Source organism: Daphnia magna, linkage group LG7 (genome assembly GCF_020631705.1).
Source record: "Daphnia magna isolate NIES linkage group LG7, ASM2063170v1.1, whole genome shotgun sequence".
In the NCBI taxonomy this organism is placed as follows: Eukaryota; Metazoa; Arthropoda; class Branchiopoda; order Diplostraca; family Daphniidae; genus Daphnia; species Daphnia magna.
The window spans coordinates 2,116,579-2,143,936 of record NC_059188.1 but is presented as its reverse complement, the minus strand read 5'-3'; the positions used below and the strand labels follow the sequence as shown (position 1 = coordinate 2,143,936).

At 40.4% G+C, this 27,358-nt stretch overlaps 5 protein-coding genes and 2 long non-coding RNA genes across 20 annotated transcripts; 4 read left to right on the top strand and 3 right to left on the bottom strand.

Moving 5' to 3' along the window:
- Positions 1-2,801: 2,801 nt before the first annotated feature.
- LOC123474428 lies at positions 2,802-3,542 on the top strand. 3 transcript variants are annotated; one of them, XR_006649276.1, is made up of 2 exons: positions 2,802-2,834; positions 3,002-3,542. It is a non-coding gene; the product is annotated as an uncharacterized LOC123474428 (long non-coding RNA). The 3 variants fall into 3 exon arrangements; XR_006649278.1 differs by having other exon boundaries at positions 2,807-2,834; positions 2,983-3,542; XR_006649277.1 differs by having other exon boundaries at positions 2,822-2,933.
- A 378-nt stretch (positions 3,543-3,920) lies between these two features.
- LOC116926683 (RING finger protein 121-like) lies at positions 3,921-5,083 on the bottom strand. Its single transcript, XM_032933615.2, has one exon. It carries the CDS (start codon positions 4,849-4,851, stop codon positions 4,042-4,044), a length of 810 nt encoding a protein of 269 aa, XP_032789506.2. The 5' UTR covers positions 4,852-5,083; the 3' UTR covers positions 3,921-4,041.
- A 129-nt stretch (positions 5,084-5,212) lies between these two features.
- LOC116926682 (T-cell activation inhibitor, mitochondrial) lies at positions 5,213-7,705 on the bottom strand. 4 transcript variants are annotated; one of them, XM_045176616.1, is made up of 7 exons: positions 7,545-7,683; positions 7,337-7,416; positions 6,829-7,269; positions 6,412-6,756; positions 6,106-6,321; positions 5,771-6,024; positions 5,213-5,703 (listed from the first exon to the last, which is right to left on the bottom strand). In XM_045176616.1, exons 3-7 carry the CDS (start codon positions 7,265-7,267, stop codon positions 5,518-5,520), a joined length of 1,440 nt encoding a protein of 479 aa, XP_045032551.1. In that variant the 5' UTR covers positions 7,268-7,269; positions 7,337-7,416; positions 7,545-7,683; the 3' UTR covers positions 5,213-5,517. The 4 variants fall into 4 exon arrangements, with proteins under 4 accessions (XP_045032551.1, XP_045032549.1, XP_045032550.1 ...); XM_045176614.1 differs by having other exon boundaries at positions 7,346-7,416; XM_045176615.1 differs by having other exon boundaries at positions 7,346-7,419; positions 7,545-7,681.
- A 1,163-nt stretch (positions 7,706-8,868) lies between these two features.
- LOC116926681 (collagen alpha-1(I) chain) lies at positions 8,869-16,488 on the bottom strand. 5 transcript variants are annotated; one of them, XM_032933613.2, is made up of 15 exons: positions 15,966-16,488; positions 12,730-12,912; positions 12,361-12,458; positions 12,137-12,302; positions 11,999-12,064; positions 11,756-11,907; positions 11,612-11,692; positions 11,278-11,547; positions 11,008-11,190; positions 10,717-10,815; positions 10,455-10,508; positions 10,155-10,375; positions 9,964-10,074; positions 9,577-9,895; positions 8,869-9,509 (listed from the first exon to the last, which is right to left on the bottom strand). In XM_032933613.2, the coding sequence occupies exons 2-15, from the start codon at positions 12,837-12,839 to the stop codon at positions 9,292-9,294; spliced, it is 2,148 nt and encodes a 715-aa protein (XP_032789504.2). In that variant the 5' UTR covers positions 12,840-12,912; positions 15,966-16,488; the 3' UTR covers positions 8,869-9,291. The 5 variants fall into 5 exon arrangements, with proteins under 5 accessions (XP_032789504.2, XP_045032545.1, XP_045032544.1 ...); XM_045176610.1 differs by having other exon boundaries at positions 10,762-10,815; XM_045176609.1 differs by having other exon boundaries at positions 11,756-11,889.
- On the top strand, positions 12,907-14,314 carry LOC116926684. The gene is made up of 3 exons (XR_004396216.2): positions 12,907-13,927; positions 14,014-14,101; positions 14,185-14,314. It is a non-coding gene; the product is annotated as an uncharacterized LOC116926684 (long non-coding RNA).
- A 3,247-nt stretch (positions 16,489-19,735) lies between the features above and the next one.
- LOC116926679 (beta-glucuronidase) lies at positions 19,736-23,632 on the top strand. 5 transcript variants are annotated; one of them, XM_032933610.2, is made up of 15 exons: positions 19,737-20,076; positions 20,155-20,331; positions 20,401-20,515; positions 20,582-20,611; positions 20,703-20,744; positions 20,832-20,858; positions 20,939-21,240; positions 21,336-21,485; positions 21,552-21,724; positions 21,791-21,934; positions 22,235-22,319; positions 22,402-22,485; positions 22,561-22,653; positions 22,715-22,853; positions 23,330-23,632. In XM_032933610.2, exons 1-15 carry the CDS (start codon positions 19,885-19,887, stop codon positions 23,431-23,433), a joined length of 1,857 nt encoding a protein of 618 aa, XP_032789501.2. In that variant the 5' UTR covers positions 19,737-19,884; the 3' UTR covers positions 23,434-23,632. The 5 variants fall into 5 exon arrangements, 4 of the variants coding, with proteins under 4 accessions (XP_032789501.2, XP_045032540.1, XP_045032542.1 ...); XM_045176605.1 differs by lacking the exon at positions 22,235-22,319 and adding an exon at positions 22,007-22,091; XM_045176607.1 differs by lacking the exon at positions 23,330-23,632 and adding an exon at positions 23,036-23,263.
- A 151-nt stretch (positions 23,633-23,783) lies between these two features.
- LOC116926680 (cytochrome P450 315a1, mitochondrial) lies at positions 23,784-27,198 on the top strand. The gene is made up of 8 exons (XM_032933611.2): positions 23,784-24,782; positions 24,855-25,015; positions 25,098-25,348; positions 25,771-25,954; positions 26,036-26,401; positions 26,461-26,703; positions 26,767-26,979; positions 27,040-27,198. Exons 2-8 carry the CDS (start codon positions 24,905-24,907, stop codon positions 27,145-27,147), a joined length of 1,476 nt encoding a protein of 491 aa, XP_032789502.2. The 5' UTR covers positions 23,784-24,782; positions 24,855-24,904; the 3' UTR covers positions 27,148-27,198.
- The last annotated feature ends 160 nt before the right edge of the window (positions 27,199-27,358 follow it).

Sequence of the window (27,358 nt, the reverse complement as noted above, 5' to 3'; positions counted from 1 at the left end):
GGTTCGGGGTCTCGATGGTTATGAACACCCACCCAAGGCGTCGCTTGACATTGACCACGCACATGGCGGCAATTATGGGTTCTAAGAACATTGTAGCTATGGCACGTCAGGGACCCACGAGGAGCCCCCCATGCGCTCATCTTATAACAATTCAGATCGTCACGATCCACCCAGATGGTAGAACCAAAAGTATCGCGTTCCTGTATAAAAGTCTTACCATCTTTGATAAGATTTGGCTTATCCACATCTGAAGGATCCATTGCCTATTGTTTTTCGGGCAAGAGTAAGAGCGATGACGAGTACGTGTGGATGGGATGACTGATGAAGGATGAATGAGGACTTAGACCTGTGAGAACGGGTGAAATGCCTCTGAATAACTGATTTCACCCAAAAGCAGTTGGTATACAAAGGATCATTTTCGTTTTTAAAACCTAACCTAACCGAACCCAACAAAAACCATCCAAATTGGGAACTGGGGCATCTAACTCCAGCAACCCTGCATTATTCAAGTCTGGGGCTTGTGTTGAGGACCATGAAACCCGCCAATTAAACCAACCAACTCTTGGCCCTGAATAACTGGCACCGCACCCTCTAAAACGAGAATCTCAGGGTCAAACCCAGCAACTGGCTTGGGTGCCTGAACACCATCACCATATTGCTCCCTTTGGTTTCGTATAGGTATACGGGCATCCCTTCTGCCCTGAGCAGTTCGAAGTCGCTCGTAGTGGAGGGTGCGCTCTGTTGACTCACGGTCGGCCCATAGGATGGTATGCGGCCAAATCCGCCCCGTGCGTGCACAAGTAGCCGCCATGTCTTTCATACTCAGCATGACCTCCCGTGGGGTCCACGGTAAATGGTAAATACCAATTAGCTCGCCATTAGCTCACCAAGATAGGCCGTAAGACCAGTCGTTGAATGCCCCTCAACACAAAAAACTCGGGCCAAATATCGTACCCTCAGGTACCTCACCTCAGCGGCAACCGGCTCCCGATGATTATGCTCACGTCCGGGGGCCACACCACACTCACCCTCTAAACGGCAGCAATGGACGCCTCGGAGGACGTTATGACTTCTACAGGTTAGGGAGCCCCTTGGGGTACCCCTAGCCCCCTGCGAATAACAATTCAAATCTAAACGATCAATCAAGATTGGCGAGCCAAACGTGTCTCGCGATTCTATTAAAATTCGCCCTTCATAAATTAAATGCGGCATGTCCTCATCAGACGTCGACAAATCCATGATCAAAAGCAATAAGATCTTTAAAAAAAAGCAACCAGAAGTTTTTTGAAAACGATGAAATATGCGTGTGATCGGGATGATAGATGGAAGATGAGTGAAATCTAGTCCCATCAACAGTGAGTAAACTGCTACTAAAAACTAGATTTTCCTACAATTACGCTCTGAAAACAGAGACACATGCACCGAAAGGTCGGAACAACCTAATACTTAAAATTTCACTTCAGAAATAAATTATCACTTACCTTCGGGTTATAGATTTTGGCTCGTACGGCAACAAGATCCCGCAAGGGTTGGTTTTCCGAGCACAAGGTCGCAAATTAAAATTTAAAAATAATTGATTTTATTTGGATTTAGGTACGGGCTGGCTGAAAAAAGCGAAGGAAAAAACAGAGCCGTGCTAGTTGTGTGTATCCATATGTGATGGGTAATTAATAAAGAAAAGGTCCTCCACAACCCGGGGTGTGTTCGTTCGGGTACTGCGTAGAGCCACAAGAGTCTTGCACAGGCTTACGCTTCTACCACAACGTTGGTCTGTCTAGCTAGGCTGAGATCCGTCCCCGGGGAATCAGTTTTTTAAAACTTTTTATTTTCCTTTTTTTTTTCTTTTTATTTAAAAAATAATAATTTATTTATAAAAAAGAAAATAATATATTTTTTAAATGCCATTAAAATGTGTATTCCCATTTCCCTTCCAGCTTTTACTTAAGAGTTGTTTTTCCTTTTTGAATAAGATACCAAAAATTTAATATAAATTAATTACTCTTTCTCGATACAAATACCACAAATACTCTAAATGTTAGGTTAGTCTAACTTGCTAGCCCTGGTTAATTTCGGCTTCTTGGACAAGGCCAATGAAAATGTTGCCTGTGATAACGTCTAGACAGAACGTTACCATTTGGTTTTAATAGCTTGTTTTCATCATGCAACGTAATGCCTGAATAACAAATGGATATACCGCGTTTTCCTGGTCGTAATAGAGCAGTAAAACATCCTACGTTGCACGTTCTCCACAAATGCGAAAATCTCATTTGTGTCCAAGTTGGTCTGCTGCGGCTGCAGCGTCTTATGGAGAAACCAACTTCTTCATGTTAAAAAATAAGTTTTCATAAATATAATTAAGATTTTCCCCCTTTTCTTCCTAGCAGAGGGTACCTATTCATTTTTTCATTTCCCAATTTTTTTTCTAGCCCTATTTCTATCTGGTTTATTTTTATTTAGCTATTGTTTGTGAATGGTTTGTTGTTCATCCCCTTGTAGCAGACGAATTTCTGGCAGCAAACGAAATTCTTCGGCTAAAAGAGACGAGCAACTTACAAACAAAAATAAAATAAAAATAAAGTAGATAGAACTGGAGCTAGAAAAAAATATTGGGAAATGAAAAGATGAATAGGGTACCCACTGCTAGGAAGAAAAGGGGGAAATCTAAATTATAGTTATAAAAACTTAATTTTTAACGTGAAGAAGATGGTTTCTCCATAAGACGCTGCAGCCGCAGCAGACCAACTTGGACACAAATGAGATTTTCGCATTTGTGGAAAACGCGCAACGCAGGATGTTTTACTGCTCTATTGATCTTGATTATCGGGAAGCAGACGGTGAGTTCAGTTAACTTTCAAAATCTTTAAATTAGTAAACAAAATGATGAAAGAATCTCTAATGACTTTTGAATGAAATACATGTCACCAAATCTGACAGTAAATTTATCTTAAGTTTTTGGTTTGGTTTTTGCCTAATCTTAATCAGTATGCTGTTTTTCTTCTAGGCGGTGTTGCGTTAGCATAGAATCAACACAGCAGTCCGCAAAACTACGCCTGTCAATCGGTTTTCAACATACACTTCCCATCATGTGTTGCTGGATCTTAGTTTTTTAGTTAAATTGTTTATTTTATTTCTATTTTGCCTTATTCTAATCGCACATTTCATTCAGATGCTTCTTTTCAAACTAAATAAAATTGGTTAGCTAAAACGAAGGAGGAAGGAAATGCATGCGTGAGACATTCAACTTTGCAGTCAGCTAACCAGGCACTATCAGGAATCCATTTTAAGTGATTAAGTGAAAAAGCGACTTAGCCTACGTTTTAAAATGTGGGCTTTGGTAAGATCAGATCATTCAAGAAGTCACCGCGTTCAGTCACCTGCCAGTCTATTCGCCAACAAGACACAGAAAGCCACGTATTTCCCTTTTAACTTTAGACTTACTCTTGAGTTTGTTTACAGAGTTGAACCTAGTGAGTGCCACGTTTAAAAAAAAATATATATTATGCTTTTAAATTTACATTATGAAAAATGAGTTGAATATTCCAGCATTCGTGTTTTAATTTCATTCTCAAATTTTTTCTATCTACACCAGAAAAAGCAACTGTTCTTTACTGAAACATACAGTCATGCTTGGAAGTTTCTTTAGCAGACTAATCGGTCTATATCCTTCTATTTCTTTTTGATGGAGGGGATACTTTGGTGCCTACCGTACCCCTTTATGCTATTCCTATTTTTCTTTCTTTGCAACCCGCGAAAAAGGTGCAACATTAAATGTAGGAAAATTAACTGAAACGTAGAGGAAGAGAAGAATGGAAAGAAAACGAGGGTATGGTAGGCACCATAGTATCCCTTCCGTCCAAACAAAATGAAAGGATATAGACCCATTTGCCTGCTAAAGAAACTTGCAAGCATGACTGTATAATGTATATTAGTATTTTGAAAGAAAAAATCACAAATGTTTGATTACGCTTTTTGGTTTATTTATCTCGTTTGATGTGTTTATTATTGTACCTTGACCGTTGTTAGCAGAATAACCAGGTCTCTCTAAAGTAGAACGTAGATGATGGAGAAAACGGTGATTAGAATTGGCAGATAAATGACAAGCCAACGGATGAAGTCATGGTAAGCTTTCAGAATGGCATCTGGTGTTTCCCACGGATTGCGATCATGAAGTTGATAATCGACTTTCTCCCAACAAACCGGGCAGGTAGATTTTTTCCCGATCATGTACCAGCCTCTGACACAGTTCTCATGGAAGGCATGTTGGCAACTTAGACTGCATTTGGTTTCCTTACTCATGTAGTATCCACAAAGCGAGCAGCAAAATAGATCGGCATTATGGTAGGGTAGAAGGGAGCGTTCAGTGGGATACGTTGGGCGAACAAATAAATTGTCAGTTATGTGCATTGCAAAATCGCGGCCAACAAGACCAAAGTAAAGTCCGTAGAGCAAAACACGGGCGCTCAGATCTATGAGCCAGTAGTTGCTGCCAACGTAGAGACCAAGGGTGTAAGCTAGGGATCCGCAAAACGAAAACACAAAGCTGCAATAATGCACAAAATAAAACCAGCGGAAAATCAGGCCTGGCGTGGATGGAAGTAAAGGTTTTTCGAATCGAGCTTTGAGATAAGCCATAATTGAAATGGAAAAGAAGATACCCCACAAAATGAGAAACCACCAAAAAGAAAGTATGAAGGCGGTAATCGATGGAATCAGGCAGAGAGCACAGAACGTTGCGACATCAAATGAGCGTGGATGAGATTTACGCCAAAGAATTATACCAATTTGTACGACCAGTGCGGTAGATACAAAGATTAGCGAGAATGTAAGCAAAACGAACATTCCCTCTGACATTTTTCTTTCATTTTGATATAAGATACATTTAGTGTATGCCTTAATGTATAAGATGGCGTTGCGTATCGAACTTGGGCAAGTCCAGTTTGAATAGGTTTCAAGTCCATTAAAAAAAGGGTTGCTCGAAAAGTAAATTAAATCGTATCGATTTGGATTTCAAACATAATTAGAAATAATTTTCAGATAAATCTTCTTGAATTGTAGGTTGACAAACTGGGAAAAACGTCCGTACCGGTACCTAGAACATGATACACAAGGGCCAACCCCATACATCTTCATACAAAAGGACATTTTAATGCAGTTGTGAGGAGTGTCGTTGCTAATTCCAATGACTATTAATGATAACTAAATACGAAACCAATACCATCGACAGCAAATAGCTGGCATTCTATTTTTCAGTTATGTATATAATAGACAAAAATCATGAATACCATCAATACATTGCAAAATATTATAATTTTAAGTAAATCAATTTTCAAAAAACGTGAAAGGAAAAAGCTTTTCAAAACACACAGTACGCAGAAGAACATAATGATATGCAATTAAACACAACCGCGAGGCATATTCTAATCAAGACATTTATATATGAAAGCATTTGTTTTAATATAAGAAGTATTTTTGTGTTACTTCACACGTCAGACGGCTCTAGCAATATGTAGATTCATTTTATTTTGCATTCCATGGGATGCACATTTCGCCATCCGAAAGTAAGGAGTAGTAATGCGTGATGCGAATACGACCATTTTGCAAGACTGGACGTAAATAATCGATTTGTTTCAGCAACTGTCGGCAGCATTGGCTACATTCAGACGGAGTTACGTTGTCATCTTTGTCCAAACTCAAAAGTCCAAACTAAAGCACAAAGAAATTTTCCTTTATAGAACAGTAGACAATAAATGCGAAGAAAAAATTTATATACCGTTTGCATGCATTCTGAAATCAAGGCTTTTTCTTGCCTCACGTCGGCCACATAATGATCTAGCCGTGAACGGGCTTCCTCAAGATTTGCTGTTATGAAAGAAACGAGCAAAGATATTGGACAAGAAGACGGAGTAATGAACTGTCCACTCGGAGACAGCATCAGAGGACCGGCTTCCCCTTCGACAACTAAATGAAAGTTGCTCATGTTCTCTGGCCATTCATTGGGAAACTGATGTCGTGCACGGTAGTCACCTAGTTACGTACAGTATGCAATAAGAGTTAAAAAAAGAAAAGTTAATTTCGGAAACCTTGTGCATCTTCGGAGATACGTACCCATGCTGGTTGTTAACATCCTCAGATGAGACTCGTAAGCCTCTGCTAACAGCTCTGGCCGAAATAGGCGTTGTGCCACTTTAATTTCACAAATGGAACGAGAAAGGGCTTTCTCCAACGCAGGTACTCGCTTTAGCGGAATTTCATAATGTAGCAAGTTACGGATCACGTCCAGCCAATTGTGGCGTACCTCTCCGCTATTCAGTACAACATGCCCTGGAATTTAAAAAAAATTTGTACGATTGGTTTAACACATAATTTTAATCGAACATAGGAAAGACCACTAAAATAAGTAGAGAAAGTTACCTTGAAGAGAAACCCCAGACTCGCTGCCGAAAATCACGGTTTTCCCAGCTAAGATTTCCATCTCTTCAGGATGATGAGTGACAAGAGATTGAAACGACTGAAGACAACCACGGAAATGAGACGTTCCCCATCCACAGGCCCACACGAGATCTTTCAAGTTGAGTTTTTTGCATAGTTCTTCCTGCAAACGGGATATTTCGTCACGGATGGGCTGGCATGCTTTAGAACGCTCTTGAGCATCTTTGCTATACCTCTTCACCCAGTCGGACAAAGTCTCTTCCCTTGGAGGAGTGTTTTCTACTGTTCTGAATGTATCCTCCCACAAGTTTGCATCCCATTTTTCATCTATTTGAAAACAGGGAAATAAAAATGTGATAATAATGTGTGAAAACCAGACTGCTGTTATTGTTGGCTTACCTTTAACAGAAATCTTATGTTTGGATGAAACATTTTTGGTGACCAGATTGTCAACATACTGAGTTGACAGTGCACAAGAAGAAAGAATACTCTGTACTGCTCCACGGATGTCTCTTTGGGCAAGAGAGATGCTTACAGCCCTGAACTGTTGATCAGCAGACTGTTGCTTGCGCAGAAAGAATTTGACTTTAGCTGGCCTAACAGGCTTTGAATGCATAAGTGTTTCTATGTATCCATTGAGTTGCTTGAGTGAATCCTCGTTTGTGTCTCGTTCTTGAGGATGCTGCTGAAAAAGATCAGGATGAACTGCAAAATAGAATGGTCTCAGGGCCACAGACACTTGACTGGAACTCAAGTACTTCTGGCAGGATTTCTGAATGGCCTTTGTCTTCAACAAAGGGTGACCAACTTGCCAAAAAATATTTTGCATTGAAGTCATGGCTGAAAAAATAGATAAGAGCAATTAAGTTTCTTTTGTTCTCATAATAATTTTGTATAAATATTTTACAGCCATTACAAGCAGTAACACTATCAGTCTATCACATCACAGCCAACATGTATGGCTGTCCAATATTTGTCTTCTTATTTCTGCTAACAGCGAAAACATAGACGTAAATTTAAAAAAAAAGGGGGTAATATGGTGAAAACAATCCTTAGCAACGACAATTTAAATAACAAGAACTCATGGAAAGTTCATGCACGTAGGCAAATGTTACCTTTTTATTCAGCTTTCGACGAGCTGAGGGACTGATGTTGAATGTAGTGGCGAAGTAATGAAACTGACAAGCAAAGCACACTAGTACAGCAGCAATGCAACGTGACTATGTTTGTATACATGACGAAGGTCACGTAGACCTCTGCAAAGCGCTACAAAGAGAACAGATACTAAGCAGACGAACATGCTTTCTATTATTTTTGTTTTGCTTTTTATTGCGTAATTTGAAATCCAAGCCATTATAAATGTGAACGGAGATGAAACGTTGGATTATGATATCTTTTATTTAAACAAGCATTGTTATCAATTGTTTTTATTTATAAGAAAGCAAACAATAAAACATGTGTATTAATGCAACGGTGGAATGATGCAATGATACACTGAAATTCACAAGCGTACTCATGTATACTTACTATTTACTAGTCAATACCCTGGATGAAATAGTATCTTACTAAAAATAGCAGCCAATTCACACAAGGGAATATTTTTTGGCTATGGAATTTATGGTCAAGGTACGACAGGTCAGAAGATTCAGACTCTTTTTTTGACCGCATGAAGCGACCAAAAACGTCCATCTCCGATCATTATCAACTGCGTAGGCTAACTGTGTGCCAAGACCATAGGAAAGTGGTCCTTGCAAATACAGACCACCAAAAATTTGACCCTCTTTTATCACATCATCACCATCGTAATTGTCGGACCCAGCAAAAGCCCCACAGGCTTTAGTGTTGTTGGCCTGAATATTCATGTCGCACAGAAATAATTTCATCTCTGACCAAATATTTTAACAGCAAACTCTTAATCTTCAACCAAACGAAATTTTAACGTACGTTTCACCGAACCCACAGAAAAATTATGAATCCTATTGGCTATACGGGAACATGACCTCTAATTCATTGCCTATTCTAACGTAATAATGCGTCACGACATTCTTGAACGTCTGGATTTCTCTGGTTTTCTTTCGCCAGAATTGACAGAATCCAAAACCACCAGTTTAACCTTGAAACCCCACTATTTTTTTGCGAACTTCAGACGCAATTTATTCTATTCGAAGGCTTGCCTAGCCGTTGGCGTTTTGTCTCAGTTGTTGTTGGCCAAACATCAAATAACGCAGACTGGACGAATAAATAAGAAATGAGTCAATGACCCAAACGCCATGGGATGGCTGTACATCGCCATTTTACTTCTCTGACTTTGCTTCAAAATGATGTAGCATCCGAAAAAGCGATTCCTTTTTCCATCGTTGTGTCGTCTAGTCTACGTTTTCACCAACAAGCAACAGTGGGTAACATATTCTTAAGTGAACAGAAAATTGCGAAAGTATATTATGTATATGGTTCCGTTTATTCCACCGTGACACCCTAAATGAAAAAAAAATAATGTTGGGGAAGGACCTTTAGCAACATCTCTGTGGGAAACAGAACTAATCGGCAGTGATGTGGAAATTAAAATTGGGCGGCAGTCAGAAAATTCAATTCTAGGTTAAAAAATGATTTAGAGAAGCCGGTTTTTATCAAAATTTTGTGTTTTTTTTCTCTTTTTTTTTTCTCTAACAAACGGAAGAAAAGTTGCAGAGCATGCGGGAAGACGAAAAACTATTATTAAAGGCATTTGGCAGTCATTTTTTTTTTAGCCTCGGCAACTGATAAAAATGATAGATTGGTTTTGGCAACCAAACGAGATAGAAAAAAAAATTTGAAAGCAAAATGGCAACGAAAAATCGGTAATTCTCAACATCGGTGGATAATTCAAGCTGAAGATCGCTTCGGCTTCAATTTAGTTCTTAGAGGCTTCATGTTTTTCGAATGCTTAGAGTTCGTAGAGTGTTTTGAATGCTTCAAATTCTTAGAAGCAGTTTTATGCCGCTTAGATCGGCTGGTTGGAGAATCGTCATAATCATCATACTCGGGATCTTCTTCTTCCTCCTCTTCATCATCTTCAGCATCAATGGTAGAAACTCCTCGTCCTTTTAAACAGTAAAACAATAAAAGATGTAAAATCTACAGTAAAATGAATACGATAAAAAAAAATACCAATTGGCTCTATTCGGGAATTGGGGCTCAATATGGAATCAATATCCTCATCATCATCTTCAGCTAACAAGTTGTTGGCCACATTTCCACGTCCACCGTTGTTGATAACAGCATTAGGTCGACCACGACCCGGAGCTAAAGTTGAAGCTCGACCAGCAGTTGAAGACGGCCTTGTATCCAAAACTAAGTCTTCGTCTTCATCCTCGTTCTCTGTGTAATCTTCCTCCGAATCTATTTCCTCTTCTCCGTAATCCTGGTCAACTGTGGAGAGCGGCGGCGGATTGACAATTGGCGGAGGAGGTGACGTCAGAGCTGGAGACTGCTCCAATCGAAATTCAGCTTTATTACTGAGGCATCATTAAATGAATCCGAGAAAAATGAACAAACCGGACTAGCAGTCGTCGATGATGTTGCCAACACAGCGGCATCTTCATCGTAATCATCAGATTCTTCTTCCTCGGACAATGCCGGCGCCGGAGGTGTTGCACTAACTACCACCTTTTGCGGAAATTGTGAACTAGTTCATTACAACAAGCAGCGATCTAAAAATATATATATCTGGGAACAGCAAGACTCACAGGTGGAGGGGTCGTCGTAGTGACAGGTTTTGGGGTTTGAGTTGGTAGTGGAGGCGGAGCTACGGGACTGCTGGAAGGCGCCTCCGCTGTATCCGGAGACTCACCAACGCCAAGTTCGAGTATAACGACACGATCGCGTAGTTCACTGATTTGGCTTCGCAACTCATCGACGAGCTGATGCAACTGAAGAATCGACTCTGAAAGATCAACGCCATCTAACGCTGTTCAGTTAAACGAAATTATTTTCAAATTTGATTCGCCGCTCATTTCAATCTAGAAACAAACAAAACAATTAAATACCACCATCTCCTTTGTCACCTTTCGGTCCAGGGAGGCCAGTCAGCCCAGAATCACCTAGAGGCAATCATAAAAATTTGTAATCAGAAAATCCATTCGTGTTAACAAATAGTTTTGGTTCGTATTTTCTTCCAATACATCAGCCAAGAAGAAAGAAACGTTGGTTAACGTTAAAGAAAAAATGCCATCAAGACAGAACATGAAAATTAAGAATACAATCAAATTACGAAAAGCTAGTTTAGTTGGGATTAATGATTAGGGCAACCTGGTGGTCCGCGGACCCCGTCGAAGCCTCGCTCGCCCTTGGAACCTTTTTCTCCCCGCTGGCCACGCGGTCCCAGCGCACCGCTGTCACCTGGTTCACCTGGTGTCAATTGAATTAGTGGTTTTTTGTTTTTCTTTTCATGATCAGTGGTTAGTTAAGAGACCCCAAAAAGTTACACAGCAACGAAGCCAAGATTTGCTTTGGTCAATAGTTCAGTAAAGTTAGTGGGCAAGTTGCCCCCTCCCTCGTTGTGAATACCACCGACCTAAAAATGCAAATTTCTATTCTTACCTTTTTCGCCCCGCTCACCGGGGGGACCTGCAGCACCGGTCGCACCTGGAGGGCCAGGTGGGCCAGGTAATCCTACCCTCGTTGACACGTCATCGTCATCTAAACCAGAGCCATCGCGACTGTTTGTGCGAGAGTAAGACGAAAGCCCTGGTAGGCCAGGAGGTCCAGGAAGACCAGGGGGCCCTGTTTTGGCCAAGTTTATTTTTAGTTTCTTGAAATTTTCATATCCCGTTATTTGAAAGATAACGGGATGAACGTCATTTTGCTTACCTGCAGGACCTGCAGGCCCAACTGGACCTGGGGCGCCGGGTACACCGTCAATGCCTTGAAGACCTGCTTCTCCTGGAAGACCTGGTGTCCCCGGTATTCCATCAAGACCTGGAGCACCACGTTCTCCGGTCAGACCAGTGGGACCAATTTCACCTTTCAAACCGGGTAGACCAGGCAGACCCGTAAGACCTTGTGGACCAGGGTTCCCGGGCAGTCCAGGGAGCCCATCGATTCCTGGTGAGCCGTTCTGTCCAGGTTGTCCATCCAAACCTTGACGATTCAAATTTGCTTAAGAAAATCAAATCCAATTCGCCATTGGTGATGCAACATTTACCTGGAGATCCTGGCGCACCTAGAGTCCCATCAATTCCGTTCCTTCCGGGTAATCCAGGAATTCCAGTCAACCCAACTGGTCCTGTAAATCCAAATGTAATTCACAGTTTTGATCTCTGTTTCTCAATCCTTTCAACATCAATACCTTGAGCTCCGGCTTGTCCAGGAGGTCCTGCCGGACAGTTGCATCTCGTTTGCTGCGGTGTTCGCACTCCAGCGGAAACGTCCGACGAACCTTGCTGTGCTGCACCGTTGCGCTCAAAAGCCGCGTCCGGTTTCCTTATATCGTGATACCCACTTAAATGTCATGTAATTCCAATTGATGCCAACCATTCATCAAAATCATTTTAAAATAAAAAAAAAAACAAAAAAATCATCTTAATTGCACCTGAACGGACGACGAGTCACTCCGACGGCTGGCCGACGCATCTGAGTGCTGCCGTTTGGTGCCGCTCTACACGGAAATCATTTCAATCGAGTGACCAACCCGTTACTAAAACACTAAAGACGTCAAGATTTGTCATACCCTCTAGGTGTAGTAGTGACATGGCTCATATCTGGCCGTCCAGGACGAATGAACGACCGTTGATGCGGGCCAGCGTAACTGTAGTTCCCATTGCCGCCACGAATGGTTTCTTCCACGGACCTCAAACGCCGTTCCATCCGTTCTAGCGTAGTGCAGTTGAAGCATTCTAATGGGCGCAAATGTTTCCATGTCAGTTTGTCTAATATTTGTTTCATTGATTTTACCCATATCACAGTTTTCTCCGAAAAAACCAGGACAGCAACGATACTGCATTTCGGTGATTTGTTTGTAAGTAGTCACCAATCTAGGCCTCTCTTTCACTCTGACGTATGCAAAACGTAAACAAATGTTCAAAAGAGAATGAATACTTTTAGGGAAATACATTTTTACGAAACACAAAAGTTTATTTTTGTGTTTAAATAATGTAAAAAAAAAATGAAGGACGAGGAGAAGACAAATGATTGATGCTTTCAGCTTTTTTTTTTTTTCTTTCTTTTCCCGTTTTTCAAAACAGAATATTTCAGAGTGCATTGCGATGTTTTTGAATGCCAGTCATAATTTTTTTATTTTATTTTATTTTTTTATTTTTTTACCTTGGTTCCATGCCGCAATTGACATGCTGCGGAGTGCCGTTGGAAGATGGCGATGATGAGGACGCTTGTTGTGATGGAGGCCAGTTTCGTTTGCAAAGCCGCGGTACCATCTTCGTGTAAGTCTCTGTACCATTTTTGACTTTACATGTCACTGTCCTTGTCACTGGCTGCGGACAGAAATCTCTGTATTCAAAATGATTGTGAAAGTTGGTTTCATCCTCTCGTTCAGCACTCACGAAAAATGCGGCACACGTTTTTCCCCCCAACCAAACACGGCCTTCATCATCCTTCTTTCTTCCTCGCACTGTCATATATCGTAATTGCTGACATGGTTCATATCTTTTGTAAAAACCTTGTAGCTTCTGGGCCAATCGGCCGGTTCCTATATGGCTTTTCGAAACTCTTAAAAGCAACGGCTGTATTTATGTATTTTATAGTCTCCTCTTAAAATATGGGATGAAATCATCTTTCATATTCTTTTTGTAGGTCACCCCTACACACAGTCTATACCATTATTCCAGTCTCACGGTTTCGTGTTTGATTCGCTCTTGCGGAAACTAAAGCCCAACACTGCAACGGCCCCAAAGTCAAACAACTCCAGTTCCGTATACTAACAAGAAGAAAATAAAAATATCAATTTATTTTTTTAAAAAATCCCATTTGGCTCTATCTCTTTCTCACTAAAGAAGTTTTTTTTTCGGATAAAAACGAACGGCTCTTTGATTTATACTGTTAGGTCTAGTAAGGGAATGACAAATCGGGGTTACGCTTGTACCAGACACTATAGCCGAGATCTCTGGAAAAATATATAAATATATCGGTTCGTCTTGTTCCCAATGCCCTAGGAGAAGAATCGTTTTCATAGTTCGCTTTTTTTTTTTTTTTGGTTCGTTTTAGATGGGGGGGGAGTAGATTGTGTCAAGCATGATAAAATACGACCGAAAGATTCTGATCAGAGTCACGCCCATGTTTCGAAATCTGTTTTTGACCTCTTTCTATACATATACCAATCGTATAATGTATTGCCGTTTGCCTGAACGATTTATTTATGTTCCCGTTTTTTTTTTTTTTTTTTGGGGTGGTTGAATTACATCGAGGGGTTGAAGACGGGCTCCATCTGGAGTCAAGCAATTATTCATGGAGCAATCAAATCATCGGGACAATTGGACTGCACGCTGAGAGCTGTATGCCTGTTTAAGTAAACGACCGCGGGAAAGCGGCCAATGATTTATGATGCCCCTATTCATTTTTCTTTTTTAAAATTTTGTTTTATTATTTATTTAGCGTTTTGTATCGGCGTGTTTTACTCAACAAATCTTCATCTCCCCCACCAAGAAAACTGTGAAACGTCCAAGGTCAACAACCCATATGGGTAACATATTTATTCAAACAATTTAAAAATGTACAAGTTCTTAATTTGTTCTTGCTTTTCTTTTCTTTCTTTTCTATTTCTAGCCAAACGACTCGACAGAATTTATTATCGTCTCTAATACCATGTAGGGCAGCACAGACTAGAATGGCAAATCATCTGCGCAACCTCAGTTAAATATTTCTTCAAAGAATAAACAGAATCTTTCGAGCTGCATTTCTCCTTTGTCCTCCTTTTTATATTCTTCCCCCTTTACTTTCTTTTTCGTTAATGGAAAAAAAAAAATGCCGGCTGAATATGAAATGACAAAAGAAAAAAACCTGGAATGATATCCAATTTGATCCACAGCCCGTCACGAAATGCGGGGAAAGAAAAGAACGAAGTGCTATAAAGTCAAAACGCTTTATACACAGTGGTATATGATGAATGAACTGCATATTTCCCCCCTCCTCATTGATAGCCTCACAAGCATTTAGGGATGATTCAGCCATAATAGTCTATTCAATTACGTTCGCCTTGTGTTATCTGCTAATCTCATCACCTTCATTGTATCGGGTCCAAAATGGAATCTTTGATTGGTCATTTCCCGCATCCGGTGAGTTTTAGCTCTCGACTTTTAAGCCTATCGTCAATGACTAAAAGAGGATTATTATTATTTTTGAATGTGCATCGTGTCACATTTGACGCTTTTATTTCTTTGTAATCTCCTAAGAGTGGCGTCATCGCTATTTAAGGGCCGACATTGAAACGAAAAGTTAGACGCAGACAAGAAGAACACATCTCTTTTCCTGCTCTCCATCTGACGGTTAAACCAATTTTCTTTTATTATTTGTGTGCTCCGTTCTTTTAGTTTATTATACTAATTCGTTAACACGTCAAGGGTGCCTAGCAGATGGCAGCAGACACGATGGTGAAGGCAAACAAAAACACGACCGGCACATGGAGATCTAACGACGGATCTCGGCCATTATGTATGTGGCGCGGTCAAACTGGTATTTTGACTGGCCTCTCAGAGTGCGTATCCCAATCAAGATGATTTATGGACTGGACTAAAGCCGACGCATCGTTTGGTGCCTCACGTTCCCTCGACCATCAGCGCTCAGCAAAGGCTTTGCTTTCTTTTGAACGGGTGAGTCGGTCGCACAAAAACGACCTTCTGCTTTTCTCTATGCCATTGTGGCAGATCAACACCCGAAAAACATCGTTAAGTTCTACGTTAAAGAAACTATATCTTGACTCTCGATCGATCAATCCATCAACCAACGTCATTCTGCGTTTTCGCTTCTCTTCGTGCGCTACTTTGTTATTGTTCGCACCAGTGATTCGAAAAAAGGAAAACGTCCGAGACGCTATAGCAGTTGATTACGCTCGCTGGTTTTGTGCGTTGAGGCCAAGTTATAAGTTCAAAAGACAAAAATGTACGCAACATATTAATGTGTAACGCATACATAAACATAGAGAAGTTATAGACGTGAGAGAGAAAGAAGCGGTCTTTTCCACGCACACAAAACTAGCCAAGTGGTCAATCACGCGATTCTGTTGGAAGTGGGGAGATAAGATTTCTTCCTCTCCGTCGCCCTCACTCCATCCATCCACACACACAACATACCACCGTCACAACCATATGTGGAGAGATCAACGGCGAGACTAGTAACACAACAGCTGTCCCCACTTCAGCCAAAAATTTAAGACGGGCGAATTAACAGTCCGCCAATGTCAACTACTCAAGTTTATACGTCTGGGATTTTGCTTCTTTTTTGTTTTTTAATGATTATTTTGTAAGCTATTATAACGGTGCAAAAAGAAAAGACTTCATTTGTTTGGATTGTGGCGCGAGCGTTTAAAATTGACAGGCCAAATGACTCACCCGCTACAGGTAGAGACGAGCAAGCACGTCCAGATTGATTGCTGCCACCCAGCAGGTTGGCGTCATCCTCACGGTCATCAATCAGCCGGAGACAATTTTTTTCTCGTTTGTTATTGTTTGAAACGGGGCGACGTTGTGGGAGGTGAATTTTCCCTCTCTTTTTTTTTTTTTCCACCCAAAAAAAGGTAGGAATCTCGATCAATGACACACTTTGTAGTTTGAATAAACAGAAATTCCTGTTTGCGTGTCGTTGCGTTTCTTTTTCTTTCGAACTAGTGATTGATGTGCGATGAGACAAAGATGACTCTCCGACGAATAGAGTCCATTGTATAATTTCACGACAATACGAACGTTTTTTTCTTTTTCTTTTCGAAGCACACGACAAAAAATAAAATGGTGGTGAAGCAGCCAGACAGTTGAACCAATAAGGGAAAAACGGGATAAGGAAAGAAGGCAAACGTTACGTACGATCACACGGGTTGCTTGGAAGACGTGTACCACCAGACTGAAGAGAAACCATCCTCCTGCTCTCGTCTTTTAAACACCGACAGGCCTCGAGTGCTCGACTCTTTGCTGCGGGTAAAAGAGGGTGGGGGGGGGGGGCGTTTCGGCAACCCGTTCGACCTTGTTGCATTAACCGAAAGAGAGCTCTTTATATGTATAGCAGCGTCTGCATCCTCTTCTCTTCTTCTCTCGTTCACCTTTTTTTTTTTCTGTTTCACAGTCCCCTTTCCTACCCCCCCACCCGTCTTTTTTTTTTTTCCCTACATATTGTCTCTTTTTTGGAGTCATTTTCTATTTTGAGATACTTCCTCCGGTTGTCGAGGAAACATTAGGATGAACTGCATGATGTCTTTATTCTTCCCGGTTTTTTTGAAATCCTTGGGGTTCGAATTCACCCGCATAATTTCCGTCCCTCTTGGAAATTCTTCTTGAAAAAAGGAAAACCATTTCGAGGCAGAATAACATTTTACAACAATGGAATCCACAGTCTGAAATCATGTCGAGACGATTCCTTTCATCTTCTCCTGGTTCTTTAAAAGTATTTTAAAGTTAATCTCAAATGATCAAAAGGAGAAACTTTGTTGTTGTGGCCATTCTTTTCGTTGTTGTTGAATTGCATTGAAAAGCGAGAGAAACGAAATTCAAGCGATCAAATTCACGTACACACGACCGGTTTTCTAGATGTTCTTTTGTTGTTTTGCTGTCGGGTGTTTATCTTTTTGTTTTTATCATTATTATATGTTTTTTGTCTTTTTGAATTTGTTATTCAAACTCATTCACATTCAGACAATTTTTAGTGTTGATTCCAACTTCGTGAATCGATCCGTCTAGACGCCGATAACATCGCGATGACTGACACATCATATGTCACCTATTTTATGGTCTTTTTCTGGCTGCTCGCCAAGAATGTCTCGTTGCTTCTCGGTTCATTTCGATTGGAGAGAGAAGGGGAAAAAAACAAAAAAACTCGAGTCTTTAAAAAATCAAATAAAAAAATACGGTGACGCATAGTTGGACGGAATATAGTTGGCGTCATTTTCTTTTATTTTTTATTCAGAAATGCTCGACAAGCTTATAAGATGAAACGATCTCTGGCCTCTAAAACCTGAAATGATTTTCTTCTTTTTAATTCGGACATTGTCGAGTTCTTTTTGCTGCGATGGCGAAGAAATCTGTTGCCAACATCCAACAAGTGCGAGAGTCGTTGACGTCGGAGATGTGCTACGCCCAAAACACCACGGCATAGTATAACGGCCAGCGCATTCTTTGATGGCCAACCTTATCAAAAGAGCGAGGAAGGCACTACAAGAGCGTCGCTACCAGTTTTCTTTTTCCTCCCTCTTTCAAAGTCAAGTCTGATTTCCATCTTTAAACTGACCGTTGCACATTTCGAAAGAAACGAGAACAAGCTGAATATCCTTTTGCGTAATTTATTCATATAAGTGACCATGTAGGGACTTATGACTGCTGCAGTAACATGCCCCTCACAATAAAATAGATCCGAATTTTGAGCAGGAACTCGCATGGAGCTCTCTGTGGCCGTAGCTCTGATTCCGACAAGTCTATATATGGTGACTTTGGGTCTTGCTGGATTATTTAAATCGAGCAATGATCATACGCGTCCAAGGGGAAAAAAAACCGTGTTGATATTTCTTTTCTTTTTTTATGTATTTGCTTTATTTATTTATATTTTTCTTTCTTTATATCGTTTCTCGCTATCGTTCGTTGTTTTCCCTTCGTCGTGTTCGTTTGGAACACGACACGTATCAGTGATCAATCCTTTGACAAGCAAATATGCTATACAAGGTCGTTCTGCAATAACCCCGAACCGTTGACTGACGGCTAGACCGAACTAGCCGCACAAAACATTGACGTGACGAGTGAATCCTCCGACACATTATAAGATGTAAAACGTGCCGGTAGCTTGTCATCCGGAGACGTGAATCCGGATTTAACTCGGCCAACATTTAACAGTTCGGGGGGGAAGTGAGAGAGACCGATAATATCTGCCAGATTGTTGACGTTTGGTAGTGATTACATGCCACTGTCAATGTAAACGACCATCAGCAAGGATAACGTGTTCGTTACCATTTGCTTTTCCGGCTGTGTTTGCGTGCGTGTGTGTATGTGGCCGTGCCAAAGTACATGGAACGTCTGGGAAAACTTTTGACGTGACCCGCGCGCGCGCCCGCCGTGACTTTATAAGGACAGTCAGCAGTTCTGTGCTTTCTGGAGCCATATACTAATCTCCAGATATGTATGGGTTGCATCACTACACTGTAAACCCCTCGTCGGAATTATACGTGCTATGGGTTTCTTAGTTGAAAATGCCAGAAAAAAAAAGAAATGAAAGGAGCAACGCAGTTGTTGCGTCTTGCGTGCGTAGAGGATTCTATCGGTAGACAGAAGCGAGCGCAAGATGGCAGCCTTTTGTTCTTATCACATTTCTTTGATGGTTGACGAGTCGTCTTTTTCTCTTTTATTTTCTTCGTCTTATTATTATTTTTTTAAAATACAGTATAATATGTATATTTTTTACGCGTTATAAGCTCAACAACACGCGGTGTCTCAAGTGGGGGATGCATAAAGAGATAAAGAAACTCTCCTCGCGATAGAATAACTGGGATGTGCGTGTCAACGTCACTGTCAGCATGCCTTCCTTATTTGGGTCTTTTCTTTGAATTTTAAACTGGTCTCTCAACGACACGTATTGCAACACAGCCCTAGAAAGCGAAAGACAGACAGAGACAGAGAAAAGAAGGAGAGTGCAGACATACCACAACGGATTTCTTAATTTCACGCTTGATTTTAATCGACTTTTTTTTCTTTTTTTTTTGGCGCCGATAACGACGACAAAGATGTAATGCATTCATTTGAACCAATTCCCCATTCTATGCAAATTGACGTAGATTGAGCTGAAATCATCAAGTCCTGTGACACGCCCTTGTAGATTACGTTTCTGTTGTAATTAACCAGTCTGAACGCAAAAAAAAAAATTGAACAAAGATTTACCGAAGGATAATAAATTTATAATATAAGGTGGACATTTAGCGTCCTATATTGATGACTTTTTGCCAACATACTAATAAAAGAGGTTTCTGTCATAGCTCGGAGCTATTGGCTCCAATACTTGTATTAAATCTCATGACTCTGCATTTGATTTTGAATTTCTGTTTTGAAAGAACAATAATTTCTTTTTATTTAAGTTTTTAAAATTTTTGTTTATTGAATTGTAAATGTGGCAACCGAGGCAATAGGAAAAACCAAAACATACCAGGTTAGGCGGCTGTCAGTTGTCTGTCAGTCTGTGTGAGAGGGCGTTTTTTGAAATAAAGATTGTGAAGATAAAGGATTCGCAGAATTATCGCACGACTGGTTTTGCCTACCTTTGGAAGCGAGTCAATCACGTGTCAGTATGCATTGGCGAATCTTCTTCGCCACTGTTATCTGTGTAAATGGAATTCATGCTTCAGGAATCCTCTACCCCAGACCATCGGAATCAAGAGAAACACTAACCTTGGACGGAATTTGGAAATTTGCGATCGCTAACAGGACAGAACAGAACAAAGGTTTTAAAGATAAGTGGTATGCAGCCCCTCTTCATCACGTGAGTTTACCAACTTGTAACTCAAAATGTTGTTGCTAACAGAAATGAATGTTTGTTTTTTTGCCATTAAATGACTAGAATGTGGAAGTGATTGACATGCCTGTGCCCTCTAGTTATAATGACATAACACAAGATGCAAACATTAGGGATCACATTGGTTGGGCCTGGTATCAAAGAGATTTTTTCCTTCCCAAAAGTTGGAAATCACAGCAAGTCAGTATCAGGTTTGGCAGTGTCAATTATTATGCAGTAGTGGTGAGTGTACATATACCATGTGCTATGAATGACTGGAATTCATTTTTAAAACAACATTCTGTATGACAGTGGATCAATGGTGTTGAAGTAACCAATCACTCTGGAGGTTATTTGCCTTTCGAGGTAAAAATCACTGAACATTTGAAATTTGGACACCTAAACTGGATCACAGTAGCTGTTAACAGTTATTCTAATTAACTTGATTGTGTTTTTATTTGTGAGTATAAATAACTCTTGTTATATTATTTAGACACACTCACTCCATGGACTATCCCTCAGGGTAATTGGCAAAGAGTCAAAATAATTTTTGAGTTTCCGAATGAAATTGAAATGCAGATGTGACTCTTGAATTTTTTAAAATATTTTATTAGGGAAAATTGTTTACCACAACGACTCACAACGCTACCCCGCAGGTAACACGCCAACACGCTAACACGCGCACGGTTCGATACATTTCTAGGTTACTAAACCTTCTATGCCCTTTTATTTTTTCTCTCCAGGCTATTATGAACAACAGTATAATTTTGGTAATTAACATGTCATCATGTCACAGCTGAATTTATATTGGAATTTTTCTTTCCGTCAACTGCACATCAACGAACCAAAGATTTCTTCAATTTTGCGGGCATTCACCGTCCTGTCATATTATCTGCAACGCCAAAAACTTATATAGACGATATAACCATCAACACGACGAGTGTGACGGATTCTCTTGGCGTCATATTCTACTCGGTTGAGCTAGGGGGCTCGAAGATTGCCGCTTACTCAGTCATTGCAGAAATTTATGATGCACAGCACCGCCTCGTTGCTCAGGCCAAGGGACTCAAAGGCGAAATCAGCATTAATAATCCAAACTTGTGGTGGCCCCGAGGAATGAACGAGTCAGTCGGATATCTTTACACGCTCAAGGTTTTGACCCAAAAATGCATGTTTTTTATTTTGTTCTTTCTTCGTTACCCAAAGCGGTCTCGACATTATTCGGTAACGCCTTTTCTACCCCCCAGATCCAGTTATGGAACGATGCCAAAAATGTGGAGGGTGACATTTACAGACTTCCATTCGGTGTTCGTTTCATTGAATGGAATTCGACAGGGGTCTACATAAATGGAAAAAGCGTTTATTTTAAAGGATTTGGCCGACACGAAGACGCGATTGTAAATTTTTATATCACCTGTATTCGCAGTAGAAATATTTTGTTAATTTATGTAAATCTTTATCAGTTGAGAGGCCGTGGCTTGGACCTGGTAACATTAACAAAGGACTACAATCTAATGAGATGGATAGAAGCCAATTCATTTCGCACTTCACACTACCCATATTCGGAAGAACTAATGGATCTGGCTGATCAACAAGGATTTCTGGTTATCGATGAAGTTCCAGCTGTTGGTCTTGAGTAGGAAAGCGCATTTATTGTTATCGTCCATTAAAAAAAAAAAATCATTTGTTTAATGGTCTACAGTAACTTTGATGATGAACTTTTGGAAGCCCACATGCAGACCTTGAAGGAACTGGTTCAACGCGACAAAAATCGCCCTGCAGTTGTAATGTGGTCAATTGGCAACGAACCCCAATCGCAAAAACAAGTCTCGGCACACTACTTTGAGTATTATTTCAATCCTTATTTTTCGCATTTGCAAAAGAAATCCAGTAGACTCTTCTTTTTCTAAACATTTAGTACTATTGTCAAGCTAGTCCATCGACTAGATTCATCGAGGCCTGTGACTTTAGTTTTGAACAAACCGAGCAGCCAAGATGTTGCTGTGAGTCGATCTTCAGATAAGTGTAGATTGTTAGTTGTCGTAGCTTCCTTACGTAGATATGCACATAACTAAGGTCACAGGTGGGCGTTTTCATGTTTAACATGTTTTCATGTTTAAATCTCTTTTTCTATCGTGCGTTCTAGGCGTGTCGCTAATTATACTCGTTCATTGGATCTCGCCAGACCTGTGACCATGGTTTTGGCTCAATCCTACGCGTCTGATTTAGCTGCAAGTGGCCTCCATTGCATAAAAACTAATATCCTAAAAGCCACTCACTAATTCTTCTAAATTTTATTTCCATTTTTTGAAGGCCCAGTTCCTAGATGTTATTTGCATAAATCGTTATTTCGGTTGGTACTCGGATACCGGCCATAGCGAACTAATAACCTACCAGGTACTTTTCCTCTCGAGGAAAATAAAATAGCAAAAGAAGAACAAAAAGTAACCGGTACCTAATTTACCTTGACAGATGATAAAAGAAGTCACAGCTTGGCATGAAAAACATTTGAAACCGGTTGTGGTAACCGAATATGGTGCTGGAGCTCTTGCCGGTCTACACACGGTAACTGAGTGGCAACGTAGTGGGACTTTGGAAATGAACGTTTTATGCATGTTTGATTCAGGATCCTCCTGTTGTTTGGACCGAGGATTATCAAGTGGTCTTGATGGAGCAGAACTTTAAGGCATTCGATCAACTGCGTGAAATGGGCTATCTCATTGGCGAGATGATCTGGAACTTTGCTGACTTTGCCACTCCACAAGGTAAGTGGAATATATTATTAGAGTTGAGAGACGTAGTAAATCCGCATCCGTAAACAAGATACAAATCCCTGTCCTTTTTGTGACTTTATTTTTGAACTAATTTGGCCATAGTTTAATTTCTAGACTTGTAGCTTGAATCACAGTGTTTCTTTTTTTGTGGGTGGGGGGCTACTTTTAAACAGGATCCAGTAGGGTGGTGGTCAACCGCAAGGGAATTTTTACCCGTGAAAGGCAACCAAAATCAGCCGCCAGATATTTGAAATTGCGTTACGTAAATCTTTGATGTGGCATTTTCCGACAGTCTTTTTTGAATTTCTACGTGTTTGTTCTCATCACACCCAGTTCCGTTTTGCCCTATTGGATTTTGCATTGATTCCTATCTCAATAAAAAACTTGAAAATTGAAAAAAACAAAAATATTCCGTATATTTTTCTCAATAAGAAAAGGTGTTCTGATTATTGCCCTTTTGTTTGTAGAATACTTTCGGCCAACTGGATGCATGAAAGGCGTTTTCACTCGTGAAAGACAACCCAAATTCGCTGCCCATTTCCTACGCCGTCGCTATGCACAACTGACCTAGCGATGAAAACAATAGAACTAAACGCCGCTTTGTTCTTCAATGCGGAAAACTACTAAAAATTATCCCGTAAAACACCCATCGTTCATTGTCGGTGAAATAGGATATCAAACTTGGGCATTTAAACATTTTTCTCGTCAAAGTGGAAACGCTTAGTGTATAACAAGGGCACATGAGTAGACTGTTGAATTCAACCCGAAAAGCAACATAGTTGAGTGTAGTTCTTAGTAACTGAAAAAAAAACACCTCTATTTGATGGTGTTGAATGAAAAACGATAGACGGTTACGGTGTTAGAGCATGCCTAACAAGGATACGATAGTTGTTTGTTAGGGACATCTTTGCGTATTGGATTACTTTTCTAGAAATGAATAGCATTGCGGAAAAGCCAGAAAAAGACCCGACTTCTTTCGGTTACTTATTCGATGTTCAACATGCATAATGGAACGACCACCACCATGCAAAAATCCCTGAAAAGAGGGAATACCTAGTAGATCGACATTAAAAATTACTTGGATGGTTTGAAAGGTTAAAAATAAGTCCCTGTAGATTTCCAGTTAAATTGATTGCACGTTCCAAGTGCACGATACGTTAAGGTGGGACCCTAAAAGAAAACATTATACCCGCCGCACCTAGTGGCCGTGACAGTCAACGGCACACTTTGTAGTCTTCCCACCTTTCCAAATCCAATCCTCGTTTTCCGTGCAACGTCGAACATGGGGTCAAGAGGTATAATACCATCTGACAACATGAAAACACAATGGCATTCCATTACGTGAATTGCCATAAAGCAAGTTTATGTTACAGGAGATAACAAACGCAGTTTTAGGTAACATGAAGCAAAACACGCAGGTTGTTGCACTTTAAAGAAAGACACAGAAGAAAAGTGCTGGAACTCTTAAAAATATCATTCGTTTTTGTAAATTAGTTTTCCAATCGATCTGCAAGATTGCATAATCCACCGCTGAGGCTGTGTTTTAGAAAGCATATTTCGTGGGATTTTAAATGCCAGCAAACAAGCACCGATTCCTTCAAACCACCTACGACCTCGAGGCTGTTAATTTCCTGGATTTTGGCAAACTAACTTGAGGGCTTGGACGACCAATGACAGCAAACTGGCGTTCCATCAAGGCGGGGCTTACGCAGACAGACAGATAAGACGAAAACAGAAAAACCACGAGGGAAGGGAGTGGGGAGCACTGGAAACGTTTGTGCTTTTTTAGCCAGTGATGCTTGGCTTCACAGTATCTTGTCTAAATTCACAACAACACTACACACAAAAGTTACAAAGTTTTAAAATAGTGAAAACAATACAAGCAACTGTAGTTTAAAGAAACAATGGATTGCAATCAAGGTTATATCATGTGAATTTAGTAGGAAAGCTGACATTCAGCTGTGTGATCTTTTGTTGTTTTTAATTATTAAGCATTCAAGTGTTTGAGGCTAGTCAAAAAAAGTAAACATATCTTTCCATAAATGGGCCGCTGTCTCCGCTCCCCAGTCCCATGGAATAGTTTATTCGGAAGACGCTGTTATTCAAAGCTTCTGCCTTTCCATTCTATTCCTTCTCCCAAAGGACTCCCACTGGTAATTTTTTTTTTCATTTCTTTTTGTCCATTGTTTGTCTATGCAGCACAAATCAAAACCACATTTGCATGTCGACGCACAGGTGGGCACATTATGGGATGTGATCCGTGCCGGTGGCGTATCACAAATTCATCTCTACATTAATGAAAGACATCGCCAATTAGGACCCATTTTTAGGGAAAAGTTAGGCCACGTTGAAGCTGTCTGGCTAGCCGATCCCGCGCTTTACCAACAAGTCTTCCAAGCTGAAGGGGCATATCCTCGACCTATGCTCCCCGAACCATGGACCATCTTCAACAGAAAACATTCGTACAAAAGAGGCCTCTTTTTTATGTAGGTACTTTTACTAACGCACCATAGCTTATTAAATATCCCATTACAGTTATGACCAACAGGGAAGCATGAAATAACTTTGTCCCTGAGAAATTTCCAAATCTAAAAAACGCGATACCGGGGGTGTCTAAAACCTTTGATTCGTTATGATTGGTAAAGAATCAGTGGCGAGGTTGCAGGTCAAATCGTTCGTGCAGCCAATTTAGCATGCTATGGCTGCCTTCGTCTGAATAGGTGTAACTTCTTTCCTCGAACCATGACGTAAGACTCGAGGAGCGCTGACGGAGGGGTCCAAAAGTAAAGAAAAGCTCTGGTTTTTACAGAGGGGGAGAGTTTTATCCTTAAACAAAAGACAAGATGAGAGGTTTAAGGATAAAGTGGCATTTTATTAATCAATATTAAACCTTTGGGTGATTTTAAAGGCAAGGAGAAGAATGGTTACACTACAGGAAAATTCTAAGTCCACTTCTACTAAAAATGGCCACACTTCATCGCCATTTGGATAGTCTTTATGACGTGGCTGATCGATTACTCGATCAGTGGAACCAAATGGAAAATGGTACACTTGATAACCTTGAGCGTGACCTGTATTGCTATTTCGTGCAAGTATGAAAACCATTTTCACTTTTACTCTGAATAAATACTAAATTCAAAATTTCAATATATGGAAAAAAAATAATAATTCAGGGTTTAATGTGTGCCGCTTTCGGTCGTACTGTTGGATTGGATCAAGAAATAATTGAAAGGCATGTTCCAGAAATGGCCCACCATTTACAACGTTTATTCGAGAGTAGCGCTCGTCTAACGCTCCTTCCTCCCTCTTTGGCTGCTAAATTAAATCTTGACGCGTGGCAATGCTTTGAGCAATCCGCTTTAAAGGCCTTGCAAATAGCTAACCAACTAACGCAGTCATGTCTGGAGAAACTTCCGCCCGATGATGACGATAACGAAGAAGTTAATGGATGTATTGTTTCATGCCTACGACAGCAAAAAGTGAATCAAGTTGACATTCAGCGCATCGTAACTGATTTATTCCTTGCAGCAGCTGATACGGTAATGCTTGTTATTCCAAAATTTTTGCTATAACTGACATTGTTGATTCGTCTTCCTAGACATCACATACGGCACAGTGGGTTCTTTACTTACTGGCTCAACATCCAGAGGTGCAAGAAAAAGCTGTCAGGGAAATAGCTTCGATTCAGTCGGTCGATGGAAAATTGGGAAGCGAATGGCAGCATATTCCTACGATAAAAGGTTCTGTTAAAGAAGCTTTGCGCCTCTATCCGGTGGCTACGTTTCTCACTCGTTTGTTACCGGAACACAGTGTCATTGGAGATTACGACATCCCACCAGAGGTTGAAATCACATTTATTCTATGATTTGGTAACCCCTTGAATTGATCTGATTTTACATTATAGACTTTAGTACTCATGTCAATCTTCACAAGTGGCCGAAATGATCGTTATTTTTACAATGCGGAACAGTTTTTACCGGAACGATGGAGTCGGCGCGCGTCATCAAATGATAATATGGTGATGAACCATTTTGCTTCATTACCATTTGGCCATGGCAGAAGATCTTGCATTGGCCGCCGCTTGGCCGAGGCTCAGATTTACATTTTACTTTTCAGAGTACGTTCCAAGAAACTACTGTGAATTTGATGACTTAAACTTATCTGTATTTCATTTCAGGCGCTACCAAGATTTACCTTACAAACGGTAAATCATGTAAAAATGGTTATGCGACTTTTGGGCACAGTCGATCAACCAGTTCGATTGCGTTTACGACCTCGCTCTTAACTCTTTCACCTTTTTTAAATAAATCAATCAAATACAATTGTTCAAGCTTAATTTTCCTCTTACGGGTGTGACAAAACCTACTCGGTTTCATAGATTTTCAGTTCTGAAAAACTGAAACACGAGAACAATGAATGTTTCCGTTCCTTAATTGTTTTCCGGCTGTATGATCCTAGAAGTTTGTTTACATTTGAAAATCAAAAAACCTTGGTGT

Bases quoted from the DNA above. Each gene is read 5' to 3' on its own strand.
- LOC116926679 (XM_032933610.2), top strand. From the start codon at position 19,885: ATGCATTGGCGAATCTTCTTCGCCACTGTTATCTGTGTAAATGGAATT. The intron at 20,332-20,400 runs GTGAGTGTACAT...TCTGTATGACAG, and splicing joins TCAATTATTATGCAGTAGTG to TGGATCAATGGTGTTGAAGT. The intron at 21,935-22,234 runs GTATTATTTCAA...CGTGCGTTCTAG, and splicing joins GTCTCGGCACACTACTTTGA to GCGTGTCGCTAATTATACTC.
- LOC116926681 (XM_032933613.2), bottom strand. From the start codon at position 12,839: ATGGTACCGCGGCTTTGCAAACGAAACTGGCCTCCATCACAACAAGCG. The intron at 12,303-12,360 runs GTAAAATCAATG...TGCGCCCATTAG, and splicing joins CGGAGAAAACTGTGATATGG to AATGCTTCAACTGCACTACG. The intron at 10,376-10,454 runs GTATTTAATTGT...TTAACTGAACAG, and splicing joins AGGTGACAAAGGAGATGGTG to CGTTAGATGGCGTTGATCTT.
- LOC116926683 (XM_032933615.2), bottom strand. From the start codon at position 4,851: ATGTCAGAGGGAATGTTCGTTTTGCTTACATTCTCGCTAATCTTTGTA.
- LOC116926682 (XM_032933614.2), bottom strand. From the start codon at position 7,267: ATGACTTCAATGCAAAATATTTTTTGGCAAGTTGGTCACCCTTTGTTG. The intron at 6,757-6,828 runs GTAAGCCAACAA...GTTTTCAAATAG, and splicing joins ACATAAGATTTCTGTTAAAG to ATGAAAAATGGGATGCAAAC. The intron at 6,025-6,105 runs GTACGTATCTCC...GTACGTAACTAG, and splicing joins GATGTTAACAACCAGCATGG to GTGACTACCGTGCACGACAT.
- LOC116926680 (XM_032933611.2), top strand. From the start codon at position 24,905: ATGGGCCGCTGTCTCCGCTCCCCAGTCCCATGGAATAGTTTATTCGGA. The intron at 25,016-25,097 runs GTAATTTTTTTT...GTCGACGCACAG, and splicing joins CTCCCAAAGGACTCCCACTG to GTGGGCACATTATGGGATGT. The intron at 26,402-26,460 runs GTAATGCTTGTT...TCGTCTTCCTAG, and splicing joins TCCTTGCAGCAGCTGATACG to ACATCACATACGGCACAGTG.